General features: G+C 38.6%; 1 protein-coding gene across 1 annotated transcript; it reads left to right on the forward strand.

Moving 5' to 3' along the window:
• Nucleotides 1-517: 517 nt before the first annotated feature.
• LOC117213735 lies at nucleotides 518-20,047 on the forward strand. Its single transcript, XM_033459338.1, has 4 exons — nucleotides 518-1,615; nucleotides 15,249-15,334; nucleotides 16,188-16,312; nucleotides 17,376-20,047. The coding sequence occupies exons 1-4, from the start codon at nucleotides 666-668 to the stop codon at nucleotides 17,910-17,912; spliced, it is 1,698 nt and encodes a 565-aa protein (XP_033315229.1). The 5' UTR covers nucleotides 518-665; the 3' UTR covers nucleotides 17,913-20,047.
• Nucleotides 20,048-20,470: the final 423 nt, after the last annotated feature.

Consider the following 20,470-nt stretch of genomic DNA (forward strand, 5'->3'; position numbering starts at 1 on the left):
GGACGTCTTAACGAGGTTGCTAGAATGTCAAAGAAATAGATGAGGGAAATACTATGAAGATATATTTATGAATATCTAATTGAGCATTTAATTAAGAACTTAATCGAAAGACCAAAATAAGTTGGTTCTTGAGACCAAGTACCTATCTAAGTATAATAGTCTTTTGTACTTACGGTTTAGTAAGAGGACTCGAGTAAAACGATTACTCGTTAAAAGGAACAATAGAATAATCATGCCTCCGCAGACGGTGGTCTCTGCTTTCATGCCTCATCGCGGAGAATCTCAGCGAAAAAAGTGTCCCGAGGCGTGAGCTGAAAGGTGGCTATGTAGGCTGCCTAGTGAATGCCGTCGCCATGGTGGAGCTGGCGTGTAGCAACTCCCTAAGTCCAGGAACCTAATCCCGCGTCAGAAAGACAAAATTCGCTACGGAGAAAAGTAAACAAAAATATATATATAGGAAAGAAGAGACAAAGATTAAAGGTCGTTAAGAATTAAAGGTAATTTAATGATAAAAGGGAGAAAGAATTGTGTAAAAATTCTACTGGGAAAGAAAAGAAAGAAGAAACCTCCAACGAGAAAGACGTGCTCAGAAGCGAGTCCCGCGTAGCGCCATGTAGAGGAGCAGGAAGAAGCGCAGTCTTCCTCAGGCATTCCAGCGTCGAGTAATGCTGAAGCATATCCTGACGGGGCAACCGTCGTCAGCGGGCTCCAGGCACCAGCACAATGACTACCAGGCGAGCTCGGGCTCGTTGCACGGCGGCCACCACCACCATCATCATTCTGGTCACCAACAGGATCAACAGCAACACCATCATTACAACCAAAACAGCAACGTTCGTGGAACGACAGGGGGGAGCCAAGGACGGGGAGTCGACGTTTACGACTCGGTGGTCCATCAAAGAGCCAACGTGCATCAGGCTGCCACCACGCCATCTTCCACTCACAGACACCCTTTGAATCATTCTCAGTTGAGCGTGAACAATCTTTCTCAACGATTGAATCACTCGCACGCTCTTAATCTGTCCACGTTGTCCACGTCGAAGCATTCTGTGAACAGCGTCAGTCCTGTTGCCGGTGGGAATAACAATAACAATAATAATAATCTGTCGACTACATTGGGGGTGATATCCCCGGCGCCGCTGCACCAGGACAACAGACCTAAAGCGAATGGAGGCTTTGATATCTCGAGACTGTCCAGATTACCCAGTCAGGCGACACCTTCGCCTGCACCTGCTCTTCAGGGTACGACTACCGGGGGACAGTTAACCGGTCCTGTTTCCACGGCGTACCCCTTGAACGCTTCCTGGTCGTCGTCCCTGTCAAGGAATCACAAGGACCACGAGGTTGGCGCGAAAGAGACGTTGACCAGTTTGGGTTTATTGTGTCTAGTGTCGTTGTTACTGGCGCTACTCTCGTTGATCTTCTTGCTGAAGATCTCACCGTTAACGGTGACGCCGAGTAGCCTGATCAGCCCGGAAGAGTATACGATTGTCTACGAGGTGACGTTAGCGCTGTGCGCACTCGCCCTCTCCCTAAACCTCTGCTGTCTCCTCGTGTGCGCTATACAGTTCCTCTTCACTGTGAAACTCGTCAAGACTTCGTATCAAGGACATTGGTGAGTAGAGTTTTCGTTTTATGCCACGCTGGGTAAATCTGTGATTTATAACGCTTTAAATACCTTTGTACATAATCCGTACTTTACTCAACCCGAAGGTCGAACAAGGTGTGAAAAATATATACGTTTAAAGTTTGTATTCTTAAGATACTGTTATCTTTGAAAATCCGGAAGTCAAACAAAATACACAAAGAGAAACTTCTAAAAGTGCAAATAAACATTGAGATACAAATATCCTTTAATCCGAACTATACATATGATGGAAAGAGGACTCTCATAGTCATCGACATTTTCCCTCCTAAATGTCAACAGCATCCATATTTACATTGTTGCTGTTGTACATGTAACTTTTCAAACTTACTTAGGTATTGATAAAGAAAAGAAAAACAAGCATTTTCCTGGTAGCTGGGAATTCGCGGGATTCGCGGTCGAACGATGATTACCATTAATTTCTATAATCTGGCGACGCTATCCTCAATCAAGATTATCCTTGTGCCGGAATATAAGTTCTCATTCGTCCATGCGTGGCCTATCTGTGTGCGTCTGGAACAAACGCAGTGTCCCGTATCCCGTGCGATATATCAGAGGCCTGTCTAGTGTTTCTTCTCACGCGGCCTGGAGGACGAAACGCAAAAATTCACGTCCTGTACTTGACGTGCAAGCGTTCACCGACCGCGTGTCCCGTTTTTACCGATCAAACACGTGTCTGCAATCACAATACGATACTGTGTGGTGAGATGTATCCGTAAATGCGTATGTTTCGTGACGCGAACCTTGAAAATGAAAATTACACTTTCGTTTATTCCTCGAGCGTCGTGCACGCAGGAAATCGTATAATAATTTTATTAGTAAGATTTTTTTTATATAGACTACGCTATATTAATTTGTGACCAAGCTGAAAGATCGTGACACGCCCTTTGTGTAGAAATTGCAATATTGTCCGTTTTACCTAATAATTCTCCCAGCAAATTCAGCACGCACGTTCGCGAAAAATATTATCGAATACACACAGTGCAGTGCAGATCAAGTTACAAAGGGAATATAGATATGCTCGCCTCCCGTGACACGCAACTCGAAAGCGAAAATAAGGCTCGTTAAAGACGATACATACTCCTCGAGATGGGATCTGTGGTTTCTGCTCGGAAGTTCCCTTATCGTTGGTCAATCGAATTTCTTTTTTATCTTTTTCGTTGCCGACCGAGACAAAGTAAGCATCGCCGACTCTAATTACTAGCGAATGGAAACGCGCGTTAAGTTATGCAGATTGGCCGAAATCGTCGGCCAAATCACTGTGATTACCCACAACGGACATGCCGTTTTGAGTTTTCTCTTCGGTTCTTTAATTCCGTCCTTTTTCTTTCGCCCAGTTTTTTGGCCAGTGGCGGGTCTTTTATCGCGTGGCGAGTTTGATTCGCGTGGGAAAATGTCGTGTGCTCTTCGGCAGATAGAAAGATCATTGTTTCTTAAAGCATCCAGACGTTGTGCGTGATTGGCATATTAAAGTTTCTTGCGAATGTTACCGTGTGACCATGTCTCCCTTGTGAACGTAATCGCGCGACGATGTTTTCCTGCAAATATTACCATCTAACAAGTTTTTCCAACGAATATTACTGTTCGATCAGGTTTTACTCGAATCTTGTTCTTCCCTTGATAGGGTCCTTTCCTTATATAGGGTGTCCCAGGATTTCGCAGTCAAATCTATGCCACTATATTCCACTGACTATTTTAATGTACCAAACTACGAAGATGCGGCTGATATTGTGCGTGTTGCGTTATTCCACAACTAGGCTTGATTGGCAGGTCATTGGAACGAGATTTGTTCAAGCTGTTCGAAATGTTGGAGAACGAGCCGTTAACATTGTAATGTATGCAACTACAGAGACGTATCGTAACGTTTGTTTCGAGAACAAATAACAGAGAAGAAGAGAATAATGAAGGTTGGACACGGACGAAATTAGCTGTCGATCTTGAAACTCGTGCACTGCGATTTCAGATAATCAAATTAGCATAGAATGAGATTTGGGAACGGGCAGAGTATATTTCGGAGTTTGGATATATATATATTTAGATTAAAGATTGGTTCTTTGCGAGAAACGTTTTTAAGCAACATATGAAATTCTTCGTCTATTTATAGTATATTTCATTTTACTATAGTGGGAGCAGTATTCTATAAATCGGTTTATAAGAGTGCGAATTTATTATCTTAACGCTAGCCTTGCTAAACCCGGTCAAATGACCGGTTTCAAAATTTAATTTGAAATTGTGCGTTCGTCGTTGTTTCTTTTCTTCCTCCAACTTTATGTAAATTCTTATATTATCCGACTAATCAATTTCTCAATTTTTGTTAACGTAAGAATCTACATAAAGTTAGAAGAAGAGAAGAAACAACAATGACTGTACAATTCTAAATTAAATGTTGAAACACGGCCTTTTGACCAGGCCTGGTAGAGTTAGTGTTAAATCATGCTTTGTAATTATTTATTTTGGCTGGTGGTAAGCAACGGTAACGCAAACACTGATCGAAGTAGACAGGTGTTCGTTAGACAGGTATTCAGGCCCCAGAATTTCCAGGTCACCGATTGGGGCCCCTGTTGTAAATTTCTGGTGATTCGCCCAACTATTGGTTAACTAAGAGTAAAGAGAAGAGGACAGTTTACATCTGAGCTACTGCTTCGATTAACCACATCTGGCAGAATGGCCTTTAGGGAAGAAAGTGTACCGTTTTCTGTGGTCGACCATCCTTTGTTTTCTTTTCTGAACAATAGATCTAGCTTGGACATTGATAACTAGCGGTTTATCGATCGTTCGATGACACAGGACACAGCCATTCTTTATGCTACGTTATCACCACGACTAACTTTTACAGCTGTCTGCCAAGTTAATATTACCGGTTGTGTCACACTATCGCAGTGTGCCCAGAAGAGATAACCGGAGGACGATTAAAATTGCAACGTCACCGGACGCTTCTCGTTTCCCTTCTTTCTCTCTTTTCCTCGTCCTTTCGCTCAACGGTTGTTTCCCCTGCTTTGCTTCCGGGGCTTCCAGACAATTCAAGATTCTGCTGAATTGGAATGCTCGATTTTCTCCTAGAGAGCTGTTTAGCTAGAAGGAATAGTCCGAGTGTCGACGGGTATGCGAAGAATTGTCTTCTTGTGCTCTTAACCACTTAACTACGTTCGACGTGTTTATTCGTTATTGCTTGATTTTACCTGCTCACCCCATAGAGGCATTTTTGAAATTAAACTTTAAAAAGTTAAAAATTAATTGTTTCCAAAATGTTTTCAAATACTCCGAAGATCGTTGGATATTTTCGTGTTAAAATTAATAACAAAGTAAAATATGCACAGCTGTATCCGTATTATTAATAATTAATTATCCTACGATATTTTTCCGGGTTACTCGCGCTCCTGAAAAATTTCTACCATAGACCTCTCCCCCATATGTAAGGAAATAAACTCAGCAGTTAACAAATTAATTGTTTCCAAAATGTTTTCAAATACTCCGAAGATCACTGGATATTTTCGTGTTAAAATTACAAAGTAAAAGATGCACAGCTGTATCCGTATTATTAATAATGGAGGATGACTCCTACGATATTTTTCTACCATAAAAATTTCTACCATAGACCTCCCTCAAATGTAAGGAACTGCGGCATAAGTTCCCTAATAAACAATAGAAATTTCTGTTGTAAACTACAAATTACAAATTACGAAACCTTCCGCTCTAAATTAACTAAAGATCACCAACAATTCTCCTTCGTTCTGAAACTAATTCTCCGACAATGGTGTTCCCTATGAATGAGTCAACTGGCAAGGAAAGACCAAAAGCAAGGGGGTTCTCGGTCAGTGTCTCTGGTGCACGCCAGCTAGGAAGCCTCAGCCGAAGATCGTCCGGCTGAAGATAACTGCGAAGTCTGCAAAGTGGCATTGTTAGCGAAGGAGAAGGAGCCGTGGGGTGTGCAGACGTGCTCCGAAAGAAGCACGAACTTTAATGGTGGGTCCCAGTAGTAGACGGCCGTTCCTCTTCGCTTGCTCATTGTCACTCGAAGCTCGGTGCCCGTCCCTCCTTCCGTACCACGCTACCGAGTCTGAGACGCGAGGATGAAAGAAAAAAAAGCCGAAGTATGACACAGGTCCAACGACGACACCAACGACGGCGACGACGATCACAGAGACACGAGAAGAATGAAAGACAAGCGGCGCTGCTAAGTGCCGGCTCATTACTTAAATGGTCCGTGATAAGGGATCTCTGGTGCTGCTGGCGCAAACACGCTGAACAGCAGACTTTTCGAATAAAGCCACTTTTGGACAAAGTAGTTGCTGGCTCACGAAGTTTTCTTCTTTCGTTGTTAGATGGCGCGATCCTAAAGTAGGCGCGCATTTTTCTTCGCGATCTCACGTTTCGATCGCGGATTTCGACTTATTGGGGAAACAGGTTAATTGGATTATTACTGGAGAGACGTGGATGGATGAACGTTTTCATCGTTTCGTTCAATGACGGGTGAAACGCGTGAAAAGAGTTCGTAAGGTTTAAGCTAGGTGAGAAAATACAGCTTTGAATTTCCTATAAATGAGAGTTTAACAACGACGTGTCAAACACGACGCATGGAGCATTTGTACTAAATTTCTTATTAAATCTTGTTAATTCACTAGCTAAAAAACCAACTATTACATCGAACATGATACGACCAATAAAAATAAAGAAATCGATACGAAGAATACGAAACGTAGAATCTTATGAATATGTGCGTTTCTTTAGGTGTATCGCTCCTCCAAACGACAATTCGCCGAAACACACATCAACTTTAACCAATGTATGAGAAATCGTCTCTAGCGCGTTTTTATGCCAAGATGAACGCTACTGTGACCCCGAACGAACCGTGAAACTGAACGATTCGATCTGTCATTGAAAACGCCCATCGGTCGCGAAAGTCTTGTTCGTTTTTCATCGACGGCCCGGTTTAACGTTACACGCGTGTCTGGTTTCTGTTCACGGGCGGTTCTTCGTGCGTCAGAGCGTCCGAGCATACGCGTGCACCCGTTCGTCTTTCCACCAGAAAGAGAGAAGAGGGCTCTCTGTCGTGGCTGTTGGCATTCCACGCCTTCGAATCCTGCATTTCAAATTTTTTCACCGACACAGGGCACTACGGAACGGGAATAAATTTGGCGGGCCGTGACTGCGCCTTAATATTCCAACAAGCAGACAGAAAAATAGAGAAAGAAACGGGCACTCGCGTGTCTCAATGCTTGTAATTTATTTTTCGATTAATTCCCAATCACCAGCCGATAATTTTGATGTTTCCAGCTGATGATAAATCGGAAAAGTGAATAGAAGACTTCCAGTAGAATTTGCGTGATTCATTCTTGGCGTTGATTGGCGTGAATTGTTCGTCAAGACGTTATTTTTCCAAGGGTATAAAAATCTGTCAGTTAGGTGGAAACTATCGATTTGTATACGAAAGATACGATCGTATTTGAAGATTGTATCGTAGTCATCTGATTTATCGTGCAAATTTTGCACGTGACACTCTATATTAAGTTTGTTGTAGCATTAATTAATCACAGAATGTTACAAGAAAACAAATTTGGTTTGGCAAATATAATGGCCGATGTTATGTAGATATGTAATGTTCGAATTTGTAAACTATTAACTTTTTCGACAAGGAGGTATAAGGAACAAGTTAAAGTAGACGTCATGTTATGAATCATCTGCGAGATATAAAAGACTTCTTTTATGAGGGATCAACACCTCGTGAAGTCAGATTTTATTTATAACATACTTTACGATTTTGATTTATTTGTTTGAGGTGGTATGTCGTGATAGGGTCGGAAGGAAAACTCAGATTTCTTGAACGATAAATGTTTATTCGCTCTAATGTCAATGAGTACACTTGATACAGGATTCGCGATTGTATTCGGTTCGCGAATGCGCGGTTATAAGATAGAGCTTGGATAGCTACGATTCGAGATACGCTGCGAGTGCGGACAATGATTGCACGAGATGTCGAGAGCTTAGATAATTATTCGGCTCGAACCGTGTAAGTATAACGATCGTGATATACTGCGGTAACTCGCGGTAATAGACTGACATTTTTGTCGCGATGCTGCTGCGGAGGAAGACTCGTTGGGATGTGTCTAAGGATGCGAAGGCATCGGATTCGTTGAGAAAAGCTTTGGTTCGGAAAGTCAGGGAAATGTACGTTAATGTTTATTGGCTAATTCGTGTTGGTCGTTGGAAAAGGATGCTAGCTGCCCTTGAGAGGGTGTTGCTAGCGGGCAGCGTCGTACGTGAGAGATAGCAGATTTCTCGAGTGTCCCCGTGGTAGGTGGTCGACTTCGAGACTGATAAACAAAGACTGTTTGTCTCTTTGGAGGACCTTAGCTAAAATAAATCCTAAGATTTATAGCGGTCCTTAGGCTGGCTGGAAATATTCGGTACGAATGTATCGACATCTGGCAATCATCTTGTCCGCAGGTGTAGGGTCTTTGTGTCGTGCGTCACGCGACGTAAACTGTTGGGAAGTTTACTGTCAAGTGCCGCCACATGTTCAAGGAAAATGTATCTGCAGCCGGTTATAGCGGTATTTACGTTACGGATGATCTATGGGAAGATTCACACGAACAAACCTTTATGGACTAACCAAATTTATTTTGTTATTAAAAACGATCTACAGAACCGATCGACGACTGGTGTTCAATTTAAAAATTGCTTCTCTATAAAAGCAATAAATCTAATTTACATCGTGTTCTTCATCTGTCGCCTCCATATACATCCTGGTGGCAATAAAATTCTGAATTTACGAGTGAGGCGGTTGAAAAGAGAGAGAGAGTGCGTTTCGTCCCGGGACTACCAGTGGACTTGTCAGTAAGGCTATGCCCGGTAGTCCCTGCCTTAGACGTAGAGGGAGTCTCGCTAGGTGCGGTATTTGTATCAATCGCTTGTATATTCGACCGCTAGCGAGTTAGACAGATAGACTCGTTGTCGTCGTAGCCCTCTAGTGTTGGCGGTTGGTACCCGCGGATCGCCCGGGAGGTGTTGCGCCGCGTTGATGCCTCGACCTGTCGGCGTCCTGTTGATACCGATCCGCCACACGAGAAATCCGTATTTCGACTTAAGCTTATCGATGTTACCGACTGGACAAAGCCTTCGAGAGTTTAAATTAACCGATCGACCCTTCGATGAAAGGACGAGCAAGTGCCAGGAAACTATCGCGGGAACGCTCGTAAAAGCGCGCAATGGTTCGGCGTGGTAACCTAGGAAGAGGAACAGGTGCGACTGAATCGTAACGGTTGTCGTGGCCCCTTTCAAACGATCCGTGGCCACCCTTCAGTTTCGGCGTCATTAACCCTTCCCTTCTTTCTTCCTGGTTCACTTAGAAACGAAGAAAATTCCGGAGGTAGTTTGCTCTTAGCAGCTGCCATTTTTTTTTCTTTGTTTAGTCGACACGAAGCATTTTGGAGAATTTCTGTGATTGCTTCGCGAAGGTACAGAGGATAAGAAAAAGCGCTCTTTGTTCGTTGACGACTTTCTGTCAATTAGAAATAAGAGTAAACGGCATAACAGTTTTCTTCTTTGCCACTGTATACGTAATTTTTGTTAGACTTTAACAACTCGTATTTTTCGTGAGCAAATACTGTCGAGTGGTTATACACTGTATATGTGAAGCTTCGTTTTCTTCGCGCGAAATATCCATGTTGTTCTTTCTATACTTGTGTTCATATATCATGACGTTCAGCCTACACGTGCCCGAGAATGTAATGTAACAGATAATTGGGTTCGAGCTGTAAATCTTTCATTTGCAGCATGACGCGAATCTAACAACACTTCTTTCCTTGTTCAGATCATGAATATTTTTGTCGCGTGCAGGTAGAATCATATGTCTAGAGTATCCACGGGTTTCGTATTTACTTATTTCTTTAACTAACTTCGGTTTTAACCAACTTCCTATTAACCAGCAAATTAATCAAATACTTTCAGAATCAATAACAAGAATATACCGAAAAGTGTCGAAAGAATTTTAAAGGTACAATCATTTTCCTAAAAGTTATCTTGAGACGTATTGTATCGTTAGTCTCATAGAGTTAATCACTTTTCTCTAGAATAATGCTCGAACACAGCTGTAGCTTTCTATAAATTTCCTCGATATTCGATTGAATTTCCCGAGATCGTTCCCAATGACGAGATCGCAGCAGTTGTTACGAAAAATATCGGAAGAGCGAAGAACGCGTATATGTGTCTGATCCATCATTCACGATAGTCTCTACGGTCCATGCGTATGATCCATCATCTGCGTAACCGTTTTACAATCCTCACCGTGGAAATGCCGATCCGCGATGCTATTCTCGCGCGCACTCGACCGCTTAAGAGCATCGTCCAGAGACGTTTCCATCATACACAAATAACTTTGTTTTTCTTCTTGCAGTCGGAAGCGTGGAGAATTCGATGTTTCTGGCTGATCTGTTGTTTTATCATTTGCGCGGCATTTTTTCGCGGTTAGAAGAAAAATGAGATTAATATCTTTGTGGTATTTTGATACTTATCGATCTGCCGATAATGTCGGTGCTGGTAGGGGAAAGCGTAGTTGAGAAGAAGCGCGCTTTTTCGATAAATTATGAATTATGGCTAACGGTAATTCACGCAATTTACATAATCTAGATGGAACAGACGCTTTTCAAGATCGCTTGTCGACTCATTTATGTTTATAATTTTCAGGAGAAGAAAATCTAAACCTTGAATATATTCAATTCGAATATGTACTGTAGCCTAAATTCGGGTCTTTTTTCGGCTTTCAACGATATCGATTTTGTCTCGATTGACTTCCTGCCGGTTTACGTGCTTTTATTCTTCCTCCTTCTTCTTCTTCCGGTGTCCAATGATTCCTTTGAAAATCGACGCGGTTCGTACCGAAGCGTACGCTTCCGATGCGGAAAGTAGCGACGCGATCGAAGCGCGTGGCTTCTGACCGGAAGCGTAGCCTTGCAAACGCGATTAGATTGCATTAGCTACGAGACTGAAATTAAATCTCGAGTCGGAATTGTATTTAATTTTCTTCGGGAAGTTCAATGCCGGAATCGAAAATTAGACGATTGAATAGGGATTCCTAGTTGATTTTAGACGTCCCTCTTCCTGTAACTCCCACCGAACTTGCATTGGGCGTTGTTCGTAGGCTTGTCGTGCGGCAAACCGTTTCGCAAGAGCTTATTTGCATTTCCTCTAACTGCGGTTCGCATAAGACGCGTCAAAGGAATATTGACTACTATCTATTAGGTCAGATTTTTTCACTATTTTCTGCTTCTCGTAGGATTGTAATGTTACAGTACCGGTAACACGAAGCTTGATCTACGGCAAATAATAAAATATCTTTGAGATTAAAAAATATAAAGATTTGAAAATTAGGACATTTGAAAGTTTGTACTTACTCGACTGAATTGCTATTAAGTGACGTTTAAAAATTTTAATCACAAGGTTGAAAGTAATATAGTTAGTAATTCTAACGAACACCTATCCTCAGATAGATTGGTATACACACGCGAGTCGACCGTATTCTCCGGAAATGAAAACAACTACATCCCTGGAACCTGGAACACGTGATTTTCCGCATATCCATTAAAGCAACATCGGTCAGTGACTCGTCTACGGTGCAGTCGCTAGACTCAATTAATGACCACGTTCTGGTCGTAAATATAGAAAAGGCAGCGAGATATTTTAGTTTGTTGGCTAACTGGGCTGAGGTTGGGTCAATGTTTCTGTGGATTTCATTTACCTCTTCCGGCCTCCTTATATTTTCTGAATTCTTACAATTTCCGAGATACCAGTTCATAGCAAATTGATTCTTATTATGGCGTAGGATATAGTAAATCTTATTGTCTAAAAATACAGGAAAAGATTTCATAATTATTATTTTTTTTTAACATTTTATTCAAGCGTTTCTTAAGACATTTGTTCAAAGAGATGTCAGGTTATAAAAAATTGAATCAACCTCCCCAAAACTCCTTAACCTCTTGTTATTTTTGATAAATCAATAGCATTACGCAATATATACCGTGTGATTTCCCTAGACGATCTAGTAGCACTCTTCTTTACAACCTTCTTTCAAAACGAGAAACAAGAAGAGGATTTACCAAATATCATTGTCATCGAAGCGCAGAGACGCTCCGGTGATTCTTATCTCCATTCATCTCTCCGAGTGAAACTATTTGACGTCGCCTTGAATAGGCTCAGACAGTTTTGTCGGGGGTCCGTGTCGTCGCCTGTAACCAGCTCGCACGATCGTGAATGGAAAGACTCGTATAAAATCAAAGGGCCGACAGACTCTTCCTGCTTAGACAAGATCAACGAGATCTCGTTCAATAGAGAAGTTACCTTCTCGACCGCCGGCGCCGTATTACCCTTCAAAGTCACCGGAAAGTCATATAAGCCAACCGATGCAGCCTAACCTTTATCCACAGATAAAATAGGTTTCTCTTATTCCATCTGAATTTCTAAAGAAACCAAGACTTGATTTCAGTCTGGTTAAAAGCTTCGCTCGATTAAAGCTGTTTTTCAAGCAATAACCTACTTTGTGAATTTCATGCACGCGAATCCAAGTATGTATGCGGCAGAAATGAAGCTTTCGTGCATGTCTAATTGTAAGTTGATGCGAAACAATGCGCATGCGCCGAAATCCCACCACTTTGCGGACCCACATTGTGCCTTTTATTAAGGCGCCTTGTTTGTTTACTCTTCTCGAGCTAATTCTTCACTATTATTATCTACATTATTTTCACTGGCTAACAACTGGTTGGTCTGCAATTGACGAACCAATACAAATTTTTCGTTACGTGCATATATTCGAAAGAATTCGAAATTAAATTATCATGTATTACGGGCAGTTACGATAGAGTGACACAAAGCAATCTGTGTTTGAATGCCTCCACTCGTGGACAATATCGATATAACCTAAATGCGATAAATCGCGAACGTTTGATTCGACTCATGGGAAATTTACGCGTTTTTGAATCGTTCCGAGTCGCACGCGAAATGCAGGTCAGAGAACCGTCTAATATTTATTGTTGAGATCATGGGCTTGATCTTAATGGCGCGGCGGCACGCGATTCTTTACCAACTATGCTCCTTAACTCCAGCTCTCGACCTTCTTCCCTATTCAACTAGCTCGAGCAGTGAAATTGACTCTGCATGCCTGTGATTTTGGCAGGGAATAGGAGTCGAGTTCGTAGTGAATGCACATTGTGTATACGTGTTTTAGGTGGTTTGTGTGAGTTTGTTGCGGAGATTCGAGACATTTATTTAACCTCTTTATCATATTCGAGCCTGTGCGATATAACCATATCTTAAATGTAATAAGTTTTATTTTTTATTGCAAAGTTCTTGAAATATATAATGCACACAATAAGTGTATAATATTTTATATATATAAATTATATTTAAGAAGTTTGGGATAGTTTAAAGATGAAATAAATTGCTTTTTAAGTTTAATCTCTTACTTTCGACGAAATCAAGTTTCTCTGGAATTTGGTGGAGTTTAAGATTTGATATCGGTGTCGTAGGAGTTATGTGACACTTTAAGGTGGAATAAATCTAGCGAGGAGTTTAAGGTGCGGCAAAGGAGCGTGGAATGTTGCAATAGAAATTTATTGCAGTGTTAGTGCATTGGTAGATTGATCAAATTTACGTGTAGCGTGGGTAACCAATGGTAAATATTTTGCAATGTGTATAATTTCTCAGTAATCTGAGGTTTATAAAATCTATTGACAACTAATGGAAATTGTTGATTTAACAGATCAATTTTAAATTCCTCGTTAATCTAAATTTTTTTAATCCTATTTACAGCTAAACCTTCTCGTCGTGTATCGGTGTCACATCAAATTTAAGAGACAGTTTTACTTGCGGATGCTGCGTGTTACGTTGGTGAAGTCGACGAAAGCGTAAAATAGGAGCTCGTCCGAAATACACTAACGCGGAAGGTTAAATTTAACGCAAAAGGCTGAGAAATTAGTCTAAAACTCGAAGTTTCATTGGTACGACGCACTTGAAACGCATTCGAAGAGGTCGGCGACCTCGAAAGGGGATGAACGCAACTGTTTCGTGGGAATTTCTTATTGTGGCTTATTTGGATGAAGCTGCTTTAAAATCAGCGCTGGATTCGTCTGTTTTTTGCCCGGAAATCATAAAATGTTTAGGCCAGGCGACTCCATGTACAGAAAATGTTATGTCCACTTTTTACGTCCGTAGAATTCAACTCTTTACTACTATGCACTTCTTCTCTAAAAAAATATCGCGTTTCAATATTAAAAAAAGTTTCAATAATATACTATCCATTAGAAGAATGATAACATGATAACCTTACAAATTATTAGTATTAACAAATTCTTATTGTCGTATAGAAATGCCAACTATTGCTTCGGTAAAACAAACAAAGGAATTTTACAGGTAAATTTTACAAATTACAAGTCATCTTATAACGCAAAATACGACGTGTAAAATTGTCTCAATTTATTAATAGTATTAATAAATTATTATGATAAAAGATGCAGGAATCTTAGCCTCATGAGAAATTAGAGATGAAAATGAGTGGGAAAAGATTAATCACTGGTCCTCCTAAAAAGATGCAGTCCCATGGATGGATGGTTGTGCGAGTATTAAAGCAGCGCAAAACCGTTCCCCGAATTCTCATCCCGGACGTCGTACGACCAAAGACAAAAACAACTCACTCGAGGGCATTGCGGAGAGACATTCATCGAGGACACAATAGTATTATTCCAGGAAGTGCTAGTTCTTCCTAGATTCCGGTTACAATGTTCTTAACGCGTGGAAATTAGTCTTGACCAGGAAACATCTATAACGGCATGTATTTTCTGCCGTGATTGTAAATCTGTTTGGAACATGCGGTTTGTCCGTTAATCTAGGCGCTGTTGTTCAATTGAGTCAATATTATTTGTTGGTAGATTAGTGTGTGCAAGAGCGCTCTATCCATTATTGACCAATTCGAGCACGTATTGGTAAATTTCACACCGGCAATTACGGTGAAATCGTTCGTGGTCGCTGGAAATTAGCAGTATCGTTTGCGGTCGTGAGCTGATTGACACTGCGTGAGCGGGGAATTATGTGAAGCAGCTTTGCTTTGTCGTTTCATGCATTTAATAGGTTTACGGCGGTGGACAGAGTTTGTAAAAAATGAAGACAAGGTAGAAAAAGATTATTTTTCATTTTTTACTATTAGATTATTTTCAAAGTGATCTTTTCAGTGAAATATGATTGACAAAAAATAAGATCTATAATTGAATCATTATAGAAAATAGAATAATATTGATAATAAAGAAATAAAAATCAATTATAGAATAACATATAATAATAATAATAATAATAATAATAATAATAATAATAACAATAATGTGGATAGACTTTATGTTTACTTTTATATGTATAATGATACTGTTTGATCCTTGAATTAAAGTTAAGATTAACGTTGCGATTATGATTATCCTTTGTCTGACTAAATATATTTGAAGTATCAATTACAGTAGAATTTTTGAAAGATTCTTGGCTGTTAAACAAAAAACTGGTTCCTTTATATTTCGCTCAATTATCATAGAATCGTGAAACTGACTTTCACTTCAAATTTTGTCTGTTTCAGGAGTAACAAGTACCTGCAAAAATCATCCATCAGCCGGATATGTGCTGTCGGAGGGTTTTTCATTAGCATTCCCGTCTTTCTAACTGGTAAGAACCAATTCCTTCAATTCTGTCAACTTTAACCTTTTGAAAGATACTAGTACATAAGTTATACGTTTAATTTTTCTTGAATTCAGGCATGAATCTAAAAGATACTGTGAACTATCTCTGAGTGTATGAAATCAGTTTAGAAATCCAATGGAAATAAAGTTAATTTTAACGCCGAATAGTCATTATTTTTCTTAGAAAAATAAAAATGATCGTCTTTTAGGGAAGTTTTAACAGATTAATTTATAAAGAGCTGAAACAGAATATTCATGTCATGCATGAATACGGCTGGTGGATGGATCGAGATCTAATCTAAAGTTTACGTTGTGTCATGCTAGTTTACACAGCTATCATTCGCTCGATCGAACGTTAAGCTGTTGAACTCGATTCAAGACGGACATTTTGACTCTGTTCAGAAGAAAACTGTGTTTTAATAAATTTGACGGAATAGAAATTATGATAGACTACAATGTTTTTTTAATTATATCATAAAATTTATTTATTTTTTTTTAATGTCATGTTAGAAACTTCAAATACTGTCCAAAACTTCGAACGTAATCGTTTTAGAAATTTGTAAATTACTTAACGACCAAAAATATTGAATTCTCTATTGTCTGAAGATAGATTCTCTATAATTTAAGTAATTTATTCGTCGAGAATTGATATATAAAGACTTAAATAATAAATTAATTGAAAAATAATTTGCGACTAGTATTGAAAATTTCAATGAAAAGCATATGTATATAGTTTACGCTTCGAGAATTATATGTATTGAGAATATGTATTTGCGCTGATTCTTTGTCCCGCTTGTTATGGCAAACGTGTTATAATGATCCTCTAACAATGCTTTCAGGTATGATATTGTATACATTCATCCAGTTTCATTCGACGCCGGCAATCGTTGCGTCGGTTTTCATAGGCCTTGGCATCGTGTTTTGTGGATACGCAATGGTCCATAACGTCTTTGTGTGGCAGAGGGTAAGAACATATCGCTATTAAAAAAGAAAACGAACACGTTCAAACACGTCTAAATCATCTTTTATGTGTATTTTACCCGGAAATCATTTTATCGTGAAATTTTGTTTTTCAGAGTTACCATAATTTATCTGGTAGAGTTCATAAAAATTTTTCTGAAATCAATTGCAAGCTTTTAGGAAACCAGAATTTTTCACATTTTTAAGAAGCGTTATAATTATATTGCGGATCTTTATACGTTCGTGCGAAATTGAAAAGTACGCAAATGGCGCAAAATGCACAAAATGCGCTAAAATATACGTATATAAGAAAACAAATCTCGATTAAAATTTTATTTCTTTGATTATGTTCGTAAAACTACAAACTTGTATAAAAATACGCATTCTAGTTATAAGTGTTAAAACATTCGATCTAGTCCTTATCACATTCATGAAAACCTCCATTTAACCATTCGTTGTATCAACAAACATTCATATGCAAAACTTACCACCTACCACATCCTCCGCGTATTAATATAATCCCCTTTTATAAATTATACACTTTAGAATGGACTGGTTGGGTCAGAGTCATATAAGCTTACAAGTTCTCGAGGAGTTCTACCGAAGTTACATTTACGTTTGCATAATTTCACCGAAAAAGATACTCTGTAGAATGACAGGTTCGTTTGTTTATGTGATCCGCGATCGCAACTATTTCAAGGGGATTTTATAAATAACCATACACACGATATTCAGTGTATTTTCGTATTCTCGTTTATTTTTGGGAGATTTGTAAAACTGTTGAACAAAATAATTGAGTAACGATTATATTTGCTGAGAAAAAGTCTTTTTCTCTGTACCCCTCCTTCTACTTCAAGCATGTAGTATTGACAATAAGATTGACAATGGCTGAAAGTAATCCAAAAGAGTTTTCACCATGGTTATCGGTAACGAAAAAGATTTGAATCATCTTTAATACTTATTCGTAACTAGAATCATTTCAACTAAAATGTAAATTCTTATATTATAACTTTTTTAATTTGTTATGGCCCCTGACTACAACCTAACCTATCATTCTTATTTCGTAGGAGAAGACGAATGCCGTGAAGGCGTTAGCGCGCGAACAGTGCGAAGCGGCGGTACAGCTGCAGCGTCAGCAGCAGCTGCAACAGCACCAGAACCAGCCCCAGCTACAACAGCAACAACAACTACGTGGCCCGTTAACCATCCACCATGCTGGCTGCCCAACGAAAGTCGGGCCCGTGACGAACCAACTAAATACCAGCCACGCAATGCACGGCCGAGCTGCACAGTACCAACACTATCATCAGCATCATCATCATCGACACGTGTCAATGTCCCCACCGCCCTTGTTGCTCTCATCGCCAGCTCCGATCGCGGCGACGCACAATCATCAGAACGTGAGCGGACACAGAAACGTGGTTACGCCACCGGATACATCAGCAGATAGATCGCCACCGAGTCCTGGAAATAAGCTAAATAGATCGCAGCATTTGCCACGCGAAGCAACCGGCAGCGTCAGTCCTGGTCTTCCGGCTGCCACATTGGATCTAAGTAGCGCAGCAACCACCAATAGTCCGCATGAATTGTCCACGTTAGTTTAGAAATTTGGTCCGAACATTATATCTTCACATAGGATTGGAGATTAATAATTGATAGTTAATTTACACATCGATCTTTTTATTTGTAAATTGGGTCGTGGTTTAGAGTTGGTTTGTAAAAATTCGGTCCTAATTGTTAAATGATGAATATTGATTAAGAATAATAGGCATTGATGTACCAATCTTTTTTTAACTTATATACTTGAGCACACGCATTGGAGATTTCACTTTTATTCAGTGAAACAGCAACTTCATTACTCGCTTATTCAATACGGCAATTGCATATATTTCATGGACATTTTAACAATGTTTTGAATAATTTCTAACGGTACAATTGTGATGAAGTGAAAAAAATCGTGATAAGAAACAGAGAGAAAAGTTGCTCGTTAATATTGACCAGAAATAAAGTAATTTCTAAAGAATATCCCGAAGACGTCGTAGATATTACGAAAGGAATGATTAATTTATACCCGCCTGTATCTTGCCATTACCATACTATTATTATTATTATTAATATTGTTAGTAGTACTTGATTACATTATTATTAATATTAATATTATTGCCTTATTATTATTAATGTTATGGAACCTCTAGTCCTAGGTTACTTTCGCTGCCACGAAAGGATAAGATTTTCGAATTTTTGACTATTACGTGTAATTCAAGTTTTCCTGTTGCGCATGCGCAGTAGAAAGAAAGTTAGCGGAACTCAAATCTCGAACTATAGAGAGTTGAAAAGTAGTAAAAGTAAAAAAGCACGAATAACATTTGTATTTGTGCTGGATTAAGTTTGATAATTGAAAATTGAGTTTGATGATAACATTTTTTTCGTATTCGCTTTGGTAAATATTAGTTTTATTTAAAATTGAACAAAGCATTTTATGTTTTTCAAATACGGTACATAATCGTAATATCGAATTTTGTAAACTGATAGTAAGAAACTCTATAATTCGAGACTGGAACTTTGATCAAGTTCACATTGAACGTGAACTGACTTAATTTTGTTATTTAAGCGTGTATACTATACGTGTTTGTTCCTTCTTCTCTTGTGCGCAGGCTATAGCTTAATTACTTCCAATAAACGCAGTTATATCGAATCAATGACCGATACAAATTTAGATATTAGGATTATTTAAACAAGAGATTAAAAACTAAAAAGTATTGTTTTTATACTGCATATGTACATATGCAATATGAACGACAGTTTGTGTAATAATATGTACCACTCTTCTTAGTTTACTTTTGTATATTTTGCGACATTTGATACTAATTTTATGAGGAATGTACTTACACTTTATCTTTGTAATTAAATGTGAAATGAAAGAAAAGAAATGACATGAGAAAAGGAAATTCGATGTATGAGTATATACGAATTGACGGAATTAAAATTTAACGCTGTATTTAAATAGAAGACGTGAAATATCTTGTCATCTTAAAATAACTTCCTAATAATCATTCCTATTCTTTTACATAAAAACATTTTTCGACTGTAACTTAAGAAAAATGTCTGCTAACGTGAAACGTGCCAGAAAAAATTAACAACTTCCATTAAATTGGCAAATTTCTCATTAATATCGTAAAACTCGCGTTTACAAAGATCAGATCAGTGTACATAATATACAAAACAAATGCAGAATATATAAATATAGCACATACGTTCTGAATTATATTCGAATTGGGCAGGGTAACCAAGTGAAAATATGTAAATTTCACGATGTGTAATGTACACTTTATCGAACTTGTAAATAGTGTAGAAATAGAATATTTTACACGTAACAAAATATACAAACGACAATACACAAGTTAAATTATTTGTTAGATCCATGTATAACAAGCATAGTACAAAAGTGTTTTAGCTTTATGTACTGGTAATTATGAGAAATACCAACTTAATAGATGTATTTGGTATGTACCTAGTTAAGAAAACAAATTATTCTGAACAGATAAAGCGTTTAGTAGCTTGTGAAGTATGAATTTTCGAAAACGTAAGTATTTTATATCTAAGTAGTTAAGAAACGCGAGCAAGGGAAATCAAACAAAGGAACAAAGTTTTTTTGTTTAAAAATATTTAATTTGTTGTTCTATTATCCGAGGTTAGAAGCGATAATGTACAAAATCTGAATAAATAAGATTCCTCAATATTATTGAATTTTAATTCTAGGGTAAAGTAATATATCCGCATATTTTATTTATATACAATATGTATAAATAATGATGTGATTTGACTAATTTTGTTGAAAGAATATTTGTACTTTTTACGTAAAACTTTCTTGTCTTTTACAAACTTTCTTGTAATTAATAAACCAGTAAACACAATATTAATAAAATCTATTAAAATTATAAACAAACTCATAAGTTTTAATTTTAGTCCTTAAAGGTTGAAATATTTTGCCCCAATGTCGAGACACTTGTTTTAATCCAAAACATTACTATACTGAATCGATAATGTTGCATGTGCCACGAAAATGATGATAGTGTCAGATAACTTGTTGTGAAACGAAAAAGCATTGCATGTACATTTTTGTTGTTTTGTTGACCATGAGTTTGATGATCTTTTAAACTTG

The sequence above is a fragment of the Bombus bifarius genome, unplaced genomic scaffold (assembly GCF_011952205.1).
Source record: "Bombus bifarius isolate JDL3187 unplaced genomic scaffold, Bbif_JDL3187 scf7180000009125, whole genome shotgun sequence".
In the NCBI taxonomy this organism is placed as follows: Eukaryota; Metazoa; Arthropoda; class Insecta; order Hymenoptera; family Apidae; genus Bombus; species Bombus bifarius.